The sequence below is a fragment of the Passer montanus genome, unplaced genomic scaffold (assembly GCF_014805655.1).
Source record: "Passer montanus isolate IOZ18808 unplaced genomic scaffold, ASM1480565v1 scaffold13, whole genome shotgun sequence".
Classification (NCBI taxonomy): Eukaryota; Metazoa; Chordata; class Aves; order Passeriformes; family Passeridae; genus Passer; species Passer montanus.
In genome coordinates, this window is record NW_024359832.1 from 2749670 (window position 1) to 2766753 (window position 17084).

The window sequence follows — 17084 nt, forward strand, 5'->3', positions numbered from 1 at the left end:
TTATTGCATGATAAATTAATCTGGAAAGGAAAAGTCCAACCCTAATTCTAAGATAGCTTCTGATTCCTTCAGAAATTCTGGAAGTGTAGAGAGCTCACTGAAAACACCATGCCAAACTATCAGTTGAAAACAAGCTTACTGGTTAAGGAAAACAGGAGTAAACACTCAGAAATCAGTCTACACTGAAGATCATCAACTAACATTGAACCTGAGAGGCAAATTAGAAATCTTGCACAGGGCAGACATAAAACCATAACACAAGACTGAACAGGCTAAAAACTACTAATGCTTAAGCATGGCTACAGAAGACAAAGGTCTATAGAACTGACAAGACTTATAAGAAATGATACATGTTTTCTTGCAGGAGGAAATGGACACTTGTCAAGTTTAATATTGTGAAGAGAAAGTACTTCTGTACACCCTTCAAATTCATTTTCTCTTATTAAAACAAGCAGAATTAGGTGAGCCTAGAAGGCCACAAGTAGACCACTGCTCATCCTTTTTAGTGTATGTTTAAGCAAAGGTAAAAAGAAATATTTCCTGTTTAGATGGGGGTTCAGTGAGCATGTATATGTATATACATTTGTACCTAAATCCACACCAACTCACTCTCCTAAGTAGGCAGTGGCAAGCACCTGACAGCCCCTTCTATTTTATCTCCCTGCTTTTGCATTCTAGGGAAGCACTGGCAGTCATAGGATGCACAAAATTACTTTAGGGCTATCATAGACAGAAATGTTTTCAGTATTAAGACAAAAGCTACTGAAAAGCTTCTAACAAGCTTCCAAATACTCAACAATAATCTTGTTTTTTAAGGACCTTCTCACCAATAGGGCTTTACATGGAATATTGCAACATTTTCCTTGGTAATTTAAAATAGACAAGGAATGGGATTTTTGGTAACTTTACAGTTTGAGAAAATCCCTTTGTAGGGAACATGCAAACACAGTGTAATGAAATAACTTAGGAGTTAGCTGATCAGTCTCAGTGTTTTTGCATTACAAAGTACTTCAAAATACTCAAGATACCAATAAAAGATTAAGAAAATCAAGAAAATCCATTTTCAATGGATTTGTAAATTTAAGTCAAATCTGAACATGGCAAGAGACTGTTTCTGTGTGACACCACAAGTGTTTACATCCATGAAACAAAGTCTTTATGCAGAAAATACCTTAACAAGAAACCTTCAGAACACAAACTTTGGGTGGCATACTCTTATTTTAATTAATTCTTATAATTTATTTCAATTAATCCACAAACAGTCAAATTACAGCAATTTTTGTTAGGAAATCTGTTTTAACAAATGGTGAGATGCCCGTTTCAACATGATCATTGAAGATCTACCATCTAAGCCATTGCTTGTCTCAATTCTACTTCCAAGACGATACTTAAGAGGTGACAACTGGAATCATCTCGTATGAAGTCAGAAATCATCCACTCAGGAAATCAAACTCATGTTTAACATCAGTTCCTGGCACATGCTCTCTTCATCCCTGTAAAAGAAGTACTATTTAAATTGCAGTCAGCAGTATGCACACACAACACAGGTAACTGCTCTAAGGCTGAGCTACATGAACCTTCCACATGACACTAACCTTAGGCCAGAGTCATTTCTCAAAAGAAATTACTTTGTACAGGATGGGATTTGCTTTTCCCACACCATTAGTATGAATTCCATTCCAGAGGACCAGCAATATTAGAATAAGCAGACCCAGTAATTATCATTGGCTTTCCTCTGATTTTTTGCTATTTGTTTTTGGCTAAATCTATATAAAGTTCTAACAGCACACAAATTTTTCACCAATCAAAGCTGTTTTGCTTTCTTTTCCATCAAGGAGTACATTAAACTCCTCCAGAAACAGAAGACAATGCAGCCACTAATAGCTGATAATCCTATTCACAATTGCACACCTGGAGACCAAACAATTTACAAGAAATCTTCACTCAAGACATTAATCACATAGGTTCACAAAGCACAAAGATTTGAGAAACCTGTCATATTAAGATTCAGATATCATAACAAGAGGACAGTTCAAAATCTTTCTACAAAGTATTAATAAAGTTGATTAGCAGCTTCCTGAAGTTGAGCAGTTATACAAATGTGTTCCTCCTAAGCATGATCCAAAGAAGAGTTTCAACCTCACCTCTGGGTTTGCAAGAGAACTTTTATACCCCTCTGTGTTGGCCACTTAAGACACTGCCAGACTTAAGAGGGCAAAGCATAAAAGGGGAGTAGATTTTAGTACATTGTAGTGGTTTCTTATCAACTAGGATGATCTGAACTTACTATTTGCTCAAGAGATACTACAATTTGTTTGAAATTCCTAAATTTTTAAAGAGCAATATTAAAAACCATTGGCAATTGTCATTAGAGGAGAGCACTTACCGGCCAGCAGAAGGCATTATTTATTCCTGAGAAGTCCTGAGCATTGCTTCACATTTAGGTGTGACTACCCATGTCTAAAACATTTCAAGCACGAGGTTGCTAAGTGAGGCCTCTAAACAACACACACAAAAAAAGGTAAAATTATAATTAATACTGTTTAACTGGAGTTAAAACTCTAAAAGTTTATTCTATGGAGTTGCTACTATGTTGTTAAACATTTAAAAATTAAATTTCCATGGAGTGGAAAAAGTAATTTACAAGTTCATTTTAAAATCAAAACCTAGAGCAAATGGTAATTACTGGCTCAATCTGTTGATAAGGCATGTTTATTAGCCCAGTTAAGCTACACAGAACATATTTTTAACACTTTTAAAAATATACTTTTAACCATAAACAATGGAAAGTTTCTTAAGCCTAAATTCCTTTCAGCGCTGCCACTACCGAGGTAAACTATAAACATGTAGATTTGACTGAACCTTTGCCAGATAATTCATTGCTACCTTGTGTCTACTCACAGACAGATACATAAATTGTGTACTTGTTACAAATTATACAGCACTCAAGAGACATCAAAGGACACTGTTACAGCTGGACTGGAAGACTGCAGGGAAAGCTCAAGACAGAGGGTTTTTTAACTTGTTTGAACAATTATTAAGTCCATTTAAGACCTAGTCTAAACATCACAGGTTATAACTGCAATTTTCTTGATGTGACCTACAGAAAAACTAAATTAACGCAGTGATTCAGATTTAAGGTTTGTGCAGCTCAATAGCTGCGATTCAAAATACAGAAGAGTGCAAATGTAGAGAGTTATTTTGGCTCAGAGACACAGGGCAGCACCCCATATATCTGTTTGTCTTTTAGCCTCAGGACTCAAAGCCCTCCACTTCCGAAGCCTTTCCTTACCCGGCCCAGGCTGCAGGGGGAGCGCGGATCCCGGAGCGCCCCTCACACCGCCGGCGCTGCTGCCGGCCCGGGCCCGCCGCGCCCGGCCTGCTGCCCAGCGGGAGCATGTCGAGGGCTCGCCGGATCCTCGGGACACCCTGCGGAGGGACAAAGGCATCAGCCGGGCAGCAAGGGGACCGCGAGGGGGGAATGGAGGGACGGACCATCTGTGCCTCACGACAGGATGCAGGGCGGAGGGGAAGGGCTCCGCACTGGGTTTTAGTGAGGGAAAGCTGCTCTATCCCCCTGTGTTGACTCCCCGGAGCACCGCCAAGCTCCGAGAGGGCAAGATGTGAAGGGAAAGCCGCGTAAGTTCCACCCCCCAGGCCCAGAGCCCGTCCGCGCGGTGCGCGGGCGGTTTCCGCTGAGAGCAGCCGCAGCGACCTTACCGCGCCCACGCCGGCACACAAAAAGGCCGAGCAGCCTGTCACCGGCCCTTAAATACCGCCCCGCGCTCCCGCGAGACCCACACGGCTCCAGCCGCCGCTGCCTATTGGCGGGAACAGCGCGCGTGACCTCGCGCGGGCGGGGTGGCCGAGGCGGAGGGCCCGGGAGCTGCGGCAGACCCCTCTGAGGGGCCGGGCCGGCTGCTGGGCTGCGCTTCCTGCGGCGGCCCCGTGGGGCAGAGCCAGGCTTTCGCGGGGACGTGCTCGTCCGTTCCTGCCCGGGCCGAGGTCTGGGTGCCCTCAGATTGCGTTTAACACCGGGAAACAAAAGTGTCTTCGGTGCGAAGTGGCAGCTGTGTAGCGGGTTTGAGGCACTAAGCGCCGCTGATCTGTGTCTAAGCTGCTGTCTAAGCCCTGCTGAGGAGGCTTAGGGCTGTCTGTGAGACTCGCTAATGCCCTGGCCTGCAGCACACGGGCTGTCCCGCGGGCCCAGCGCGGCCGCTCTGCCGCCCCGATGAAACGGGCTGCTGCCCGGGGAGGCTGCCAGCAGCTTCCCGAGTGAGAGCAGATTACCATAAACAGGGAATTAGCAGTTTGTAGGACAGAGCCTTTGCGTGCTGCCCAGCAAAGCTGGTAGGTAGGAATCACAGTGTATCATAGAATGTACTGAGGTGGAAGGGACCCGTCAGGTTCTTCGAGTCCAGCCCTGGCCCTGGCCAGGATAGCCCAAGAATCACGCCCTGTGCCTGAAAACATTGCCCAAACTGAATTGGCTGGAAATCCCTGCTTCTCAAATGGGTGTGTATTTTGTGATGATCCATACCTTCCTGTCTCAGTGAGAAACAATACGTCCTGGCTCACGCCGAATTACTCCCTGCATGGCACCTGTAAAGTCTGTGGAAAGAAAACAATGAGCTGGCCCGCTACCCCTCATGTGAACCCTGCATTTAAATTACTCTCAGCAGAGCTAAGCAATCTGATGCAGCCTGAAACCAATAGTCACATAGTTGCAATCAAAGGATGAGTCTAGAAATTGTTTCCTACCGCTTCTAGTTACCTCTTCTGTCTAATTCTTGACCCTCAAAACATTGTTGCAGATTAACCCTGTGACAGTTTATCGTCTGTACATCAAGATGTACAACCTGTTTTAGGACTCCAAGTAAATCAGTCTCTGTAGATAAATTTGTGAGACATGTAATTTTAAGTTATTTCAAGTGGGCTCCTTTGCAATGACTATTTTCTACAATCAGATGCCTGAGTCAGATCAGTCCTTTTCCATAATGTAGGAAAACAAAAAAAAAAAAAGGAGCATTCAACCTTTAAATTTTTAGCACTTATGCCAGTGGGATTTATGTCAAGTTTGGTTTCTTCTTTTCCAGTACAGAATGTAAACTGGCACTTCTGTTACACAGGAAAACCAGCAATCCACAGCAAGCCAGTGATCAGTATCCATCCTAATTGAGCATTTTAATCATTCACATAATCCTACACCTTTTTCTTGCCCTTCACAAGCTTTCTTCTCTTTTCTCCATACAAAATTTGTATTGTTTGCCTTCTCTCTGGCTCCATGAAACTAACTTTTGTGTCTGATAGCAGCACAACTTCAAGAGAAGAAATGCAGTCTACCTGACCTTCCTGTCCTTTTCCAAAACCTCTCTATAGCATAAAATAACTGTCCTTTAATAAATTGCTGCAAGGATCAGGTGTGGATTTGAGCCTCTTTGCTTGCAGGTTAGTTCTCCCATTTCCTGTTAAAGTGCTGTAGCCACTAAGTTGCTGCATAAAAGGCTGCAGGCAGATTTGCTGTTTCCATGTCTGGGGGTGTAAATTTTATCTGAATGAACTTCTCAGCTGGGCACTGAGTCTGCCCACAACCTGGGTACTTTGGGGACTTGAGGGAAAGACCAGAATATTGGTGGATCTAGGTACAGGTTAATTTTGGGATTACTCTGGATCACTCACTTACTGGGAGAAACACAGGCCTGGTCATGAGCAGAATCTGTAGGAAATCCAGTTATCATGGGGGCATTTTGAAATTTATTAAGTGGCAGCAGGGTGTCTTGGTTATTTTGTGTTGAGCTTTTTAAGGAGTTGGGTGAGCTGAACTGACTTTTTCAAATTTTGAAGAGTGGTGCTCTAATTAGCCATCTTTGTCACATGCAAGAATTAAGTCTTAAAGTCACTGCTTTGATGCTTCTCACAGAAGAAAGACTCTTGAAAACAACTTGTTTAACAACACCAGGAGTTTATCACAATGTGCAACTGTAATAAAGGTTTCACTTCAATTTTACTGTCTTCTTCCACACTGATATGACGGAAAATCAATCAAGTAAAACCTCATTGTGACCATCAGTCTTTGCAGGTGGATTACCTGCAAAGTAGTATGAGTATTCAGTAGCATTAAATAAGTGTCAGGTTTGGAATCTTAGAATGTAATAGCCTTTTATATATATATATATATATATATATATATATATATATATATGCATGTGTGTGAGTTTTTGTGAGAGTGTGTGTGTAATTTGGTTAAAACTTTGAGATATAATGTAATAAAAGTGTAATTTAATTAATTTATGTACAATTTGATAAAATGTAAAGGCTATTTTAAATTCATGCTGAAAATAGACTAAATGTCACTTACAGCTTATCTGTCCTTTGGGGTTTTTTTGTCCTCAGAATGCTTGTGAGTTAAAATTGGAGCCTGTAAAATAGAATAAAACTAATCAATAAAATCTTTGGAGAAGAAGAAGGCAAGCCAAAATCATTATTTCCTTTTCAGAGGCAGAAATACCAATATATTTCTGTTTAAAAAAATCAGTTTTCTGTTATTTTTGCTCAGTGAGTCTCTTTTTGTTTGATCAATTACTTCCATGGTTAAAATTTTTGGTTAACTCTTTCCAGCTAATATGTATGATTAGAATTTAAATAGTATTTTTCCACCTGAAAGCACATTTTGTATAGGTAAGAAAAATGCCAGTAAAGTTTGCTAATGAGCTCCCTTGCTGAATAGTATACCTGATGAAGAGGCCATTCTTCAGGAGTCTTCCTTCTGGAAAGGTGGGAATATTTCTACTTGAGTAGTGAGTGTGGGGAAGGTTAGTATTATTTAAACTGATGAAGCAATACACTGAAGTTCTATTATTGTCACTGTTGCAAGCTCTTAACACAGTGAATTTGAGACTCAAGCAGAAGGAAAAGGGCAGGAGTAAGGTAGGATGAGACAATCACAGCTCCAGGCTGTGATCCACACTGGACTGGCTGCAGAGGCTTTAGCAGCCTCTTCATGGAATGGAATGGAATGGCTTTCACTGGAGAACTCTTAGACCCCTTATATCTACTCAGCTTTTGGTACATTGACATCAATGTATTGCATCTGCCTTATTCTGCCGTCTTTGGGCTTTCAGATCTCATGTCTGGCCAAAAACAGATGATGTCAGATGCTGTTGCAGCGTGGCAGGGTGGTAGAAGTGCCGCAACCTTCATTGAGGCGTTTCCTTCAGAAGCTGCTCAGAGAAAGGCCACAAGAACAGCCATTTCCAGTCCATGCACACACACACACCCCACAGATAGCTCAGTGGAGGAAAGACAGGAAGGGTCTTTGCATGGCATATTCCAGCAAGGGTTTATTGCATCCACCCCGCCAGAGCGACCAGAGACAAAACACAGACCCCACACTTGAGTTTGGGCTCAGTGACCAGTGACCTGAGGGCACAGGGATGGGCACAGGGCAGCAACCTGTACGGGGTGAGGGGTGAATAATCGGGCTGGGCAGTGTCAACTGACCAATGAAGCCATTCTAAAATAGATTGGCACTGGTGCTGTCGAACATCATGGGTTAAGTCCTCTCTATCAGCTTAGGTGGGAAAAACTCTATGATGTATTCTTCCAAGGCAAGGCCCTGGGGATCTCCATGAGGGGGAGGAGCCAGAGGATTCCACTAGATGCTGTAATTGTGGTTTTTTTCTTCTGTAAAGTAGTAATTTCTGAGAAAAATTAAGATATGGTATTCTCTACTTGCCAACTAGTAAAATGGTTGAACTAGCAAAAGGTAGGCAAGATTCAGGGATCAATTTAATGCAGTTTTATTCCCATGCTTTGTCTTTAGAATCCTGACAAGTCATACTGTCACCAAAACATGAACTTGTACAGTATTTTGAATCAAGACAAATAATTTCTCAAATAATTTGAAAATGCTGGGTAGGAGATGCTTTAAAGATGATAGTCTTAAAGAAGAATAGTAATTCCAAAGTTGGGTTGATATTTTGGTTTTAGACTCCATTTTCTATGGATTTCCATGTATTGTTCATGGACGACAATTCACTCTAGCCATTAGAATTTCAGGTGCAGATGGAGTGGTTTCCATGGACCTGCTATGTGCCACAGATTCAATCCATAGGCAGCAAGCTGGTATTTGGCATTGTGCTAAAGCCATCAGTCTGTTCTGAAATGAGGCCAAGCTTCATGGAAAATCCTGATTTCTCATTCTTGTCTCTACACATTTGCCATTTTGTTAAAGATATTTTGCTATTTTTTGGTAGAACATAACTTAAAATTTGATACAAAACATATTTTAAAAATTGTAAAATTCTAAACCTACATTGTCAGCACTGCAAGTATTTCAGATATCTGAATTCTCTTATAATTCTTATATATTTTCCATGCTTTCAGAAAGCCTTAGTATTGTTTTAACTCCCTTTTCCATTAAAATGACCTTTTAATTGGTTGGAAATATAGCCTAAATTTGATCTGTTCCAAACATTTCTTCAGCAAAACTGACTGATGATTACCCACTTCTGGATCCAAGCTTATTACAAGAAAAATATAAATGAACCCTCTGTGGAATTTTACAAGATTTCTGGAGAGGAAATGCAATATCCTTTTTGTAGCACAGAATGAATAGATATCCTAGTCTGAGATTTGCTACCAACCTTCCTGTGTTAACTTTGGACAAGTCACTAAATTTCTGCTGGCAATTTTCTTGCTTTGTAAAATAAGCTAATATTAACTTGCCACCAAATAATTTGACAACGCTGAGTGAATGCTTGCAAAATACTCTGAAAAGTCTGATGGAAAATGTTATGGAAATCCATGCCTCTGCTAGCCAAGGAGGATATTTACAATAGGTCCATATTTTATGTAGTGAAATAGAAATGTTCAAGTGTAAAACCAGATGACACCAAGACGGATCTAAAATTAAATGCAGGAGGTATTTTTTGACCTTTCAACATAAATTATATAAGCATTCTTAGGTTATAAATAGTTCTTTGTTTCCTTCTCTTTGTCTAACACTCAGAAGAAACACAGGGTCGGTTGTTTGTTGTAAGGAGATAGGGCAATGCTTTGGAGTGGAAACAATTGTGCACTGTTCTTTATTTATACAATTCCTATAAAGTTTGTAACTAGTATCTGTTGCATTGCTTAGCACTTTTTTATCTTCAAACAGCTACAGGAATAAAGTTTCTATTCCTGAAAATAACAACAGCAGAATAAAACAAAAACAGACACCAGTCCATTTCCAGCATGTTCCTGTTTTGATATGTCTGAAGAGCAAAAAAGACAGTGCTAAACTATTGTCAAACTGACACATAAACACTTGTATATTATTTCCTATTTTTATTACTTTTCTTCAGAAACAAGAAAACCTTTAACTGAAAGTATTTATATTAGTATTAAGGAACATGATACTGAATTCTTCACAGAATGATGTGTGTGCATGTTTACAAATATTCCCTTGAACAACCAATCAGTACTTAATCAGTAGCAATTTAATTTTGTGTCAAAAAAACGTTTAATGAACAGAAACAACAGAAAACTTACCCTGAAGTCAAGTAATTGGCATTTAAGAAAAACAGAAGTATGGAAACACCACTTTTTTCTTTCTTGTTTTCACACTTTCTGTGATTTCTCTGGGGTTTCTGTTATGGAAACAATGTTACTGACTTTACAATATATGTGAGGCAAATGGCTTTATTAGCTACTGCATTTTGTGTCATTTAAATCTTTAATCACCTTTCAAATCCATTTGTTTGATGCATAACTTTTCACTGATAGCAATTATGATTCTCCACTGTAAATTGGAATAAGCAGGCTGCAGCAAAGAATACATAATTAGGCTTGTGTAATAACCGGCAACAGTTTAAAAATCAGGGATGGTGCAGTACTGTCCAGTCTCTGCAGGCTACTTAGAAATGCACTGAAAACTAATCAGACCTTGATTGCTTCAGTCTTGACATGTTGGATTAACTCCCATTTTCCCTGGTTATGTTGAGAAAACCTGTCATATTACATGTAATCCAGTCCTCTGAATTTAAGCAAATTAAACACTTGGGATCAAATTCACACATAATGTAAGACCATGAACTTAATATAATTATACCAAAGATTTTTTTTTCTCAGTGATGTTATTTGATGGCTCTTTTGCATAGAGTTTTGTGGATTTATGAAGCAGTTTAGTGGCCCTGAGGACTTCACTCTACTATGTCCAAAAACCTTTCTCCATCCTGTATGTTGAATGTCTGCAATGATTTAATATAACTAATCCAACTTAAGGAGGAAAGAAAATTCTGTCTCTGTCACAATTTGATTTTGAGTTTCTTTGCTGAAACTGTCAGCAGGATACCAACTAATGCCAAATTTGATACCATTTTTATAAAATGGGTATTTGTGCACAGTGAGCTGGATTAAGGCCACTTACCTAACAGTATTCTCAGGGCAGGAATTTATCTTTAGATCTTACTGCTGATGCCAGATTTTTACAAGTAATCATAGATCTTTGTTTGAAATGACAATAAAAAAAAATAAAAAAAAAAAGATACTGACTTCAGAATATTTCCTGTAAATAAAGCCTGTGGGTCCAGGCTCTATAGGCTGCAATTATTTTATTCTAGCACCATGAAATGAAAGGCATTGCCAAGCATGAGCATGTCACTTCAGGTGCTGTTAGGAGCAGAGGTCTCTGTAGAATTGTTAGTAGCTCTCTCTTCATTTCAATGATTTTCTCAGCACAGCAGAGGAACAATAAACAGGCCTTAAGCTCTTGCTGAAAAAAAGCAACATCTGCTAAGGAAAGGGGAATTCTAAGATAGGATTGCCCTAGCTGAACTCTGTTCTTGCTTCTCTCAGACATTTGCTGTGACCTCCAGTTAGCTATTTAACAACCCTGTGCCTATTATCACGTGTGTAAATTTAATACACTTACACTGTTCTGCCTGGGAGAAAGGCATGGGCCTCAACTTGCTTGTGTTTGAAGAGAAACTGAGATTATTACATTACCCATCTTGTATAAATGCTACATGTTGTGAATTTGTGAGTGAGCACTTGCACGCGTGGTGTGGACACAGTCCCAAAACAGCATTTGTGAAGATAAATGTTATCTGCATGAATGGCAATGCAACAACTGAGGGCAGTAAATTACATTCCAGCCTCCTGTTCTGGATTTTGCAAGTGCCTGGGCTCCTGTGTACCTCCTAGTTAGGTGGGGCGAGCATGTCCCAAAGCACCGTGCCGCCGTTCCTGCCACACATCCACGTCCCCCTGCCCGCACTCTGCCTTCCTGTCCTTCACCCCGCTGCCTGCCGGCAGGGCCGTGCGCGCACCGCGGCCGTGTTTCCCAGCCCCGTGGCCATTCCAGGCCCGCGATTAAAGCCCGCGGCTCCCGGCCCCGCAGCGCATTGGCTGCGGCCGCCCCGCCGGGCCCGCGGTGCCCCGCGCCGGGCACTGCCTCTGACCTTCCCTTCCCTTCCCTTCCCTTCCCTTCCCTTCCCGGCGCTGTCAGAGCGGATCAGCGGGCGCGGCGCTGCGATGGAGCGGCGAGCGGCAGCGGCAGCCGCCGGGAGAGGAGGAAGAGGAGGAGGAGGAGGAGGAAGGGAGAGATTAGCGCGGTGCCGGCTGGCGCAGAGGCGCGGCTGAGCGCTCCAGCGGGAGCCCGGGGCCCTGCGGACCGTGCGAGAGGCACGGGCGGAAGGAGCGGAGATGCGGCCGCGCTGCCCGCGCTGCTGAAGCTCCCGGTCACTCGCCCGGAGGAGGGAGGCCGGCAGGGTCCGTCCTTCTCGCTGTTGTGCGGGCGCAAAGGGTGCCGGCGCAGTCCCCTCCTCTTGCTTTTATCCCAGCCCCGGAGCAGGAGCCGCCGCCGCCCCCTATCCCTTCCTGCGCTCTTCCCACCATGAGCGGGGCTGTTTTCACCTTATAAAGATGGCGGTGTGGGATCGCTGCAACCTTTAGACTAATGACTGTCAGAAACATCGCCTCCATCTGTAATATGGTGAGTGCTGGCGGGGGGCGGGCGGCACGGCAGCCCTGCGGGGGCCGGCTGGGGCTGCCCCGGGCTCCGTCCCCTGCCCCGGCGGCGGGGGAGCCGGGCAGGCTGCGCCGGGAAGTGCCTGGGATGGAGTTGGCCGACGGAGAGTGACGATGTCCCGAGGAGTTTTCCTGGAGCAGCCCGGGCGTGGGCCGGGGAGGGAGTGAGATGCAGAACCGGTGCGAGGCCCCCGGAGCGGGTCTGACCCCGGCCGAGGCGCGTTGCAGACGGAGCCGTGGCCCGCCCTTCCTCCGCCTGCCCTTCCTCCTGCCCTAATACTGCGAAAGGACCAAAGTTGGGTTCTGAACCCACATTAAATCAGTGACCCTGTTTAACCCCCTCAGGCACGCACTCTGTGGTCTCCTAGGGCCAGGAGCTCCTCAGATTACACAGAAAAGAAGGATGTTTGGGTGCCTAATAACACTTTGGATCCCGATGCTAGGTGCCTGTTCTAGGAAGCCTTGGCTTTACAGCTAAGAGGGTTTAGCTTGCACTGCATGCTGCTCGAAGAGAACTGGTGTTTATAAAGTACTCTTGAATCACTTAGCTTTCTCAAAACCAATTAGGCAATTAGGAAGGAATAAGGAAACGTTAATATTTTTGTTGTGTTCACTTTGCTGCTTCTCTCCCCATGGAACAGTTGAAACGATGCTTTCTGCATTGCGTTTGGGTTTAATTTTAATTCTAATAAACTTGGAGCACCTAACTTGGTTTAGGTTTTTGAAACTTCTTGGCAGGAGGAGGAAAAGCTCAAACTCTGTCAAAGACTTTTTAATACAGTGAGACTATAGCAAACTTGCCAAATAAATGGTTGCATGCTAAGCATCCCAATGCAAACAGAAGCAAATCCTATTTTTGTTCATTTTGGTTTTTTAGTCTGTATTTTTCACCCTTATTTCCAGGTTCTTCAAGAGCAGCTACACACAGTTGCCAGCTTCCCTCCATGTGGTGCCCCAGCATGCCTTGTGCTGCTGATGCCACACATAGCATTCATGTGCCCTGGAGAATGGAGCCTGTCTCTAGGGTGAGGCAGTGGGCACAGCCCCGGAGGCCTGGCTCCTGCGGGGTCTCAGTGAGGAATGCAGATTGCAAGCCTGCTCCCCTTCCACGTGTCTGCACTTCCACTTAAGTGGGATTGCTCTTTTGTTGCAAATGGATGCCTGGGAAATCCCATGGATAGGTTTATTTGAACCTCAGCCCTCCCTTTGAAATGCCTGCTCTGAAATGCAGAGGGGGTGTGTCCATTCTGGGCTTAAAAGAATTAACACAAAATCCAGATCTGAGGTGTAATAACCTGGGTGCTCACCTCTCTTCACCAACAGTAACTAGTTTTCTGAACTTCTCATTGTTCTTAATGATTTCCAGTCCAGTGAGCCACAAATACTGCAAAGAGAGGTTCAGGAAATGGTACAGGACTGAGGAGAAAACCTAGGTGCACTTACCTTCTCTCTGAGTCAGGCTCCAGTTTCTACTGCAGATTAATGGTGGATGTGATGCCTTGCAAACTGTGTAAAAGAGCACTGCATGAAGGGGAGCTGGAGACTCATAGGTGGATGTAAGACCCTGGCATAAAGTACTAGGAACTCTGATTTTTTCATGTGGTTCAGACAGATGCATGCAGCACGCTTCTCCCAAAGACTGAACAGATTCACAGCAGAACTGATGAGGTTGTTGCAGTGGTGTGCTGCTCAGCTCTCACTGCCAGTATATCCTGCAAAAGTAGCATCTGAGAGATGGAGAGACCAAAGGGAAGAAGGAGAGCCCCAAGCATACAAGGATTCATACTTCAAGGCAATTCTAGCTGATGGTACTCTGGCAGAAAGTGCAGTCGATTTAATGTTACTGATGTTTTAAGGCTACATATTTCTTGAGGTCTTAGCTTTTAGAGATGCCATGTTGTGTTGGTCACATTTAGTTTTTTCTGGATAACCCTCAGGGACTGGAAGTTCTTTTAGGCAAAAACAATGGAGTTTTAGAGAGCTACAGGAATTTGGGGCTGTAAGAGAAATACAAACTCTTGCAAGTATTGGCAACATTGCATTATGGCTCCTCCAAAAATGTGTCCACTGTGATGAGGTGATGGACTTGAACTCAGTGATCTGTAGGAGCTATGACAACCTTCCAGAGGGCTAGAGGTATAACAGTTAACCTTTGCTTTTTAAAAAACTTAAGTATTTGCAGTGCTATTTTGATTTAGGACATCCGTAGAAATCTATTTAGAAAGACGTTGAGATGCTGATTCCCAGAGCTTGTTCCTGCACTATAACATAGTGCTTGAAAACTGAGCTACTGACAAGTTGGGGACTAGGAAATAGCTGTGTAGTTCTTAGGTAATATAATATGTTTTTCTATATAATGCTACATAATAGTAGGTTTCTAAGTTTTTTAACCTGGTTAAAGTCAGTAATTAAAAAAGGGGGCTTCTGGTCTTTTTCCCATTCCACTTTAGAGTGTTCACAGAGGGTTTTTCATTTTTTGACAAAAAAGCCCCCAAAATCCAACCAATGATGTCTGGTTGATTTTTAGAGGAGGTGGGGGGAGTAGAGGAAGAGAACAGAGGCAGCAATTGGTCCTGAAATACTTGTCCTCCCCTGAATGCCACTTAGATTGTGTTTTCAATGGTAGTCCTTTCTTGACAATGTTTTTTGTGTGTGTTTGTCAAATGTTTGCTCTCATGTCCTGAAGGGAAAAATATTACTGAAATTTAACTGAATTAATTGAAAAACCTGGCTAGCCAGCATTTTTTGATGTATGTTTGCTATTAAGTTGACTGCCTGATATTTGTTATCTTGGGTTGTAATCTCCTAAAGATGGTAGAGATTTTTAGTCTTTTCAGGAAGGATCAAAACAAGTGTAGTGAAGCAAGAAAGACAGGGACAGTATTTAACTCACTTGCAAAAGATACTTAGTACTATATATTCACTGGATAAGCTCTCACATGCTGAGAGAGACACAGTAGGAGCTAGCCAGTAAGAAACAAATATTTGGCAGGGGAGGTTTCCACTTGGCACATTTACTTGTAGCAAATATTTAAATGCACAACTTTCTAGAATTAAACAAAATTCCTCTATTGTCTTTTAGCAGTTTTGTCCCCTACATTATAATAATAGCAACGGTTCTAGTTATTATTCACTGATTTGCTTAATGAGAATTTAGAGCTAAAACTTGTTCTGAATGGGTGGAGGGGATGAAGGCAAGTGTGCCTGAAGGAATCAGTAGGATTCTCATGTGGGCATGATGGCCATGTTCACTGAGAAGGGAGGTGTAGTCCGCAGGATGTTCACCTTACCTGCCCGTCAGCCCCTGGGAAAGCTCAGTCACTCTGTCTGCACCCCATTTTCACCACTGAGGGATGTATACAATGTATACAAGTTCTCATCATTTACGTAGGACAGGTACAACAGATGTGAGAGAAGCATAGGATACATTGAAAAACTCTATTTGAGGGAATACCTCGTATTCCCTGGTAACACTGGTGGATGCAGGCACCAGCCAGGGATGTGGTGTAGCTCCTACAACACTGCAATTCTCTGCTTGTTGTTTCTGCAGAATAACCCAAGGAGTCAAATGCCAAATCCTGGTTCAAAGGTAGACAGGCATGCTGGCATTTCATGCTTACTGAAATCCTCTGCAGTGTGTTTCTCTGTTGATAAGCTTTAGGTAAAGCCTTGAGTTCTGAGTTAAGCTCATGCTGCAGCTGTGGCCTAGGGATATTACTGTAATGTGCAGTGAAGGACATCTAACCATTTCAGAATATATTGACATACATTTATACTGATCTGGCTAACAAGCTCTGTGGATCATATTTCTTTCTTTTACAATTCTGTTGAAATCAAGTATTAATTCCCTCCCTTTCATAATTTTGTAATAGTATTTCAAATATTCCAATTAGAACTTCATAGTGTTCTGACAATTAAAGAACGGAATAATCCAAACACATTCAGATTTCTCTGATACAAGGTATTATCTGAGATACCTCATAGTTACTCCTGGTAGTTGTTGTATAGATATCCTTTGGAATAAAAGTTGCAGTTCCTTGGATTAATTTTGGAGTTTCATGTTACTCTTCCTTCTCATAGTCTCATAGTTATGAGTTTCAGAAAAATAGCTGGTTTTCTGCATGAAAACATTCACACAATTCATCAGCAGTTATGTGAACACATGTGAATTGCAGCTTTCATTTTAAAATAAACAAACAAGCAAACAATCAAACAGTTTCTAACAATCCTAGAAATTAGTTGTAGAGAAAAAACATACAAGTCTAGGAGACTCTACATTCAGGAAACAAATAAGAATAAATGTTGGAATTTTTTTTTTTGTTTATTTAATAACATGATTTTAGAGACTAATTGCAGCACTTGTTTGAATATAGGGCATTGGCAGAATGAAAACTCAAACTACAAACAGATTTGAAAAAGGCTTTATACAAAAAAAACCCCTACAATTTTAATGCTGTGAAAATACAAAAATCCTGTTTCATACAAGAATAATAAGAATATTATTTGGTTACAGAATTGATCACTATGATTTTCAATTGGATTTATTCATTTCGACAACCTGAAGTGTATTTTTCTTAATGTCTCATATATCTTCCCATAAATACAGATAAAGGTAAACTAATACATGCCAGACAATAAAAATAGTTATCTGAAGGCATATTTAGATTGATAAAGGAAAATAAATTTTTATATCTGATAAGATTAGACAGCTCAAGCAATGCACTTTTAGAAGCGTAGTCTCAAGAGTGCATGATTTCAATATGACGTATAAAATATAGAAACAAAAATATGAAAAGTATGGAGAATATGAAGTGTAATCATTGTAATAACTTTTTGAAGTAATGAGAAACTTGAGAGTATGGCTGACAAATGGGTACTGGCCTAACAGACAGAAAGTGTGCATTCCATGAAAAGATGAATGGAAGTCCACAAAAGATATTTTTATTGGATAGAGGAATATATGTAAAATGAGCAACATCCTAATAGATAATTCCCAAAGTATAACCTTGAGTAATGGTTGAGGCTTGTCTTTCATGAATACCTTTTGATGGCTAAAGTGGTTATTATGTGCT

General features: G+C 41.8%; 1 protein-coding gene, 1 long non-coding RNA gene and 2 other non-coding genes across 5 annotated transcripts in view; 1 reads left to right on the top strand and 3 right to left on the bottom strand.

The window, feature by feature from the left end:
- Positions 1-1199: 1199 nt before the first annotated feature.
- Positions 1200-3745, bottom strand: LOC120497422. 2 transcript variants are annotated; one of them, XR_005626503.1, is made up of 4 exons: positions 3721-3745; positions 3293-3429; positions 2387-2498; positions 1200-1493 (listed from the first exon to the last, which is right to left on the bottom strand). It is a non-coding gene; the product is annotated as an uncharacterized LOC120497422 (long non-coding RNA). The 2 variants fall into 2 exon arrangements; XR_005626502.1 differs by lacking the exon at positions 3721-3745 and having other exon boundaries at positions 3293-3713.
- Positions 2100-2218, bottom strand: LOC120497536. The gene has a single exon (XR_005626528.1). It is a non-coding gene; the product is annotated as a small nucleolar RNA SNORA26 (small nucleolar RNA).
- LOC120497537 lies at positions 3497-3620 on the bottom strand. Its single transcript, XR_005626530.1, has one exon. It is a non-coding gene; the product is annotated as a small nucleolar RNA SNORA26 (small nucleolar RNA).
- A 7751-nt stretch (positions 3746-11496) lies between the features above and the next one.
- USP46 (ubiquitin specific peptidase 46) overlaps positions 11497-17084 on the top strand; it is a 34261-nt gene continuing 28673 nt past the window's right edge. Inside the window, exon 1 of the mRNA XM_039698896.1 lies at positions 11497-11977. Within this exon, the coding sequence (XP_039554830.1) occupies positions 11942-11977 (36 nt within the window). The 5' untranslated portion in view covers positions 11497-11941. The remainder of the gene's footprint in view (positions 11978-17084) is intronic.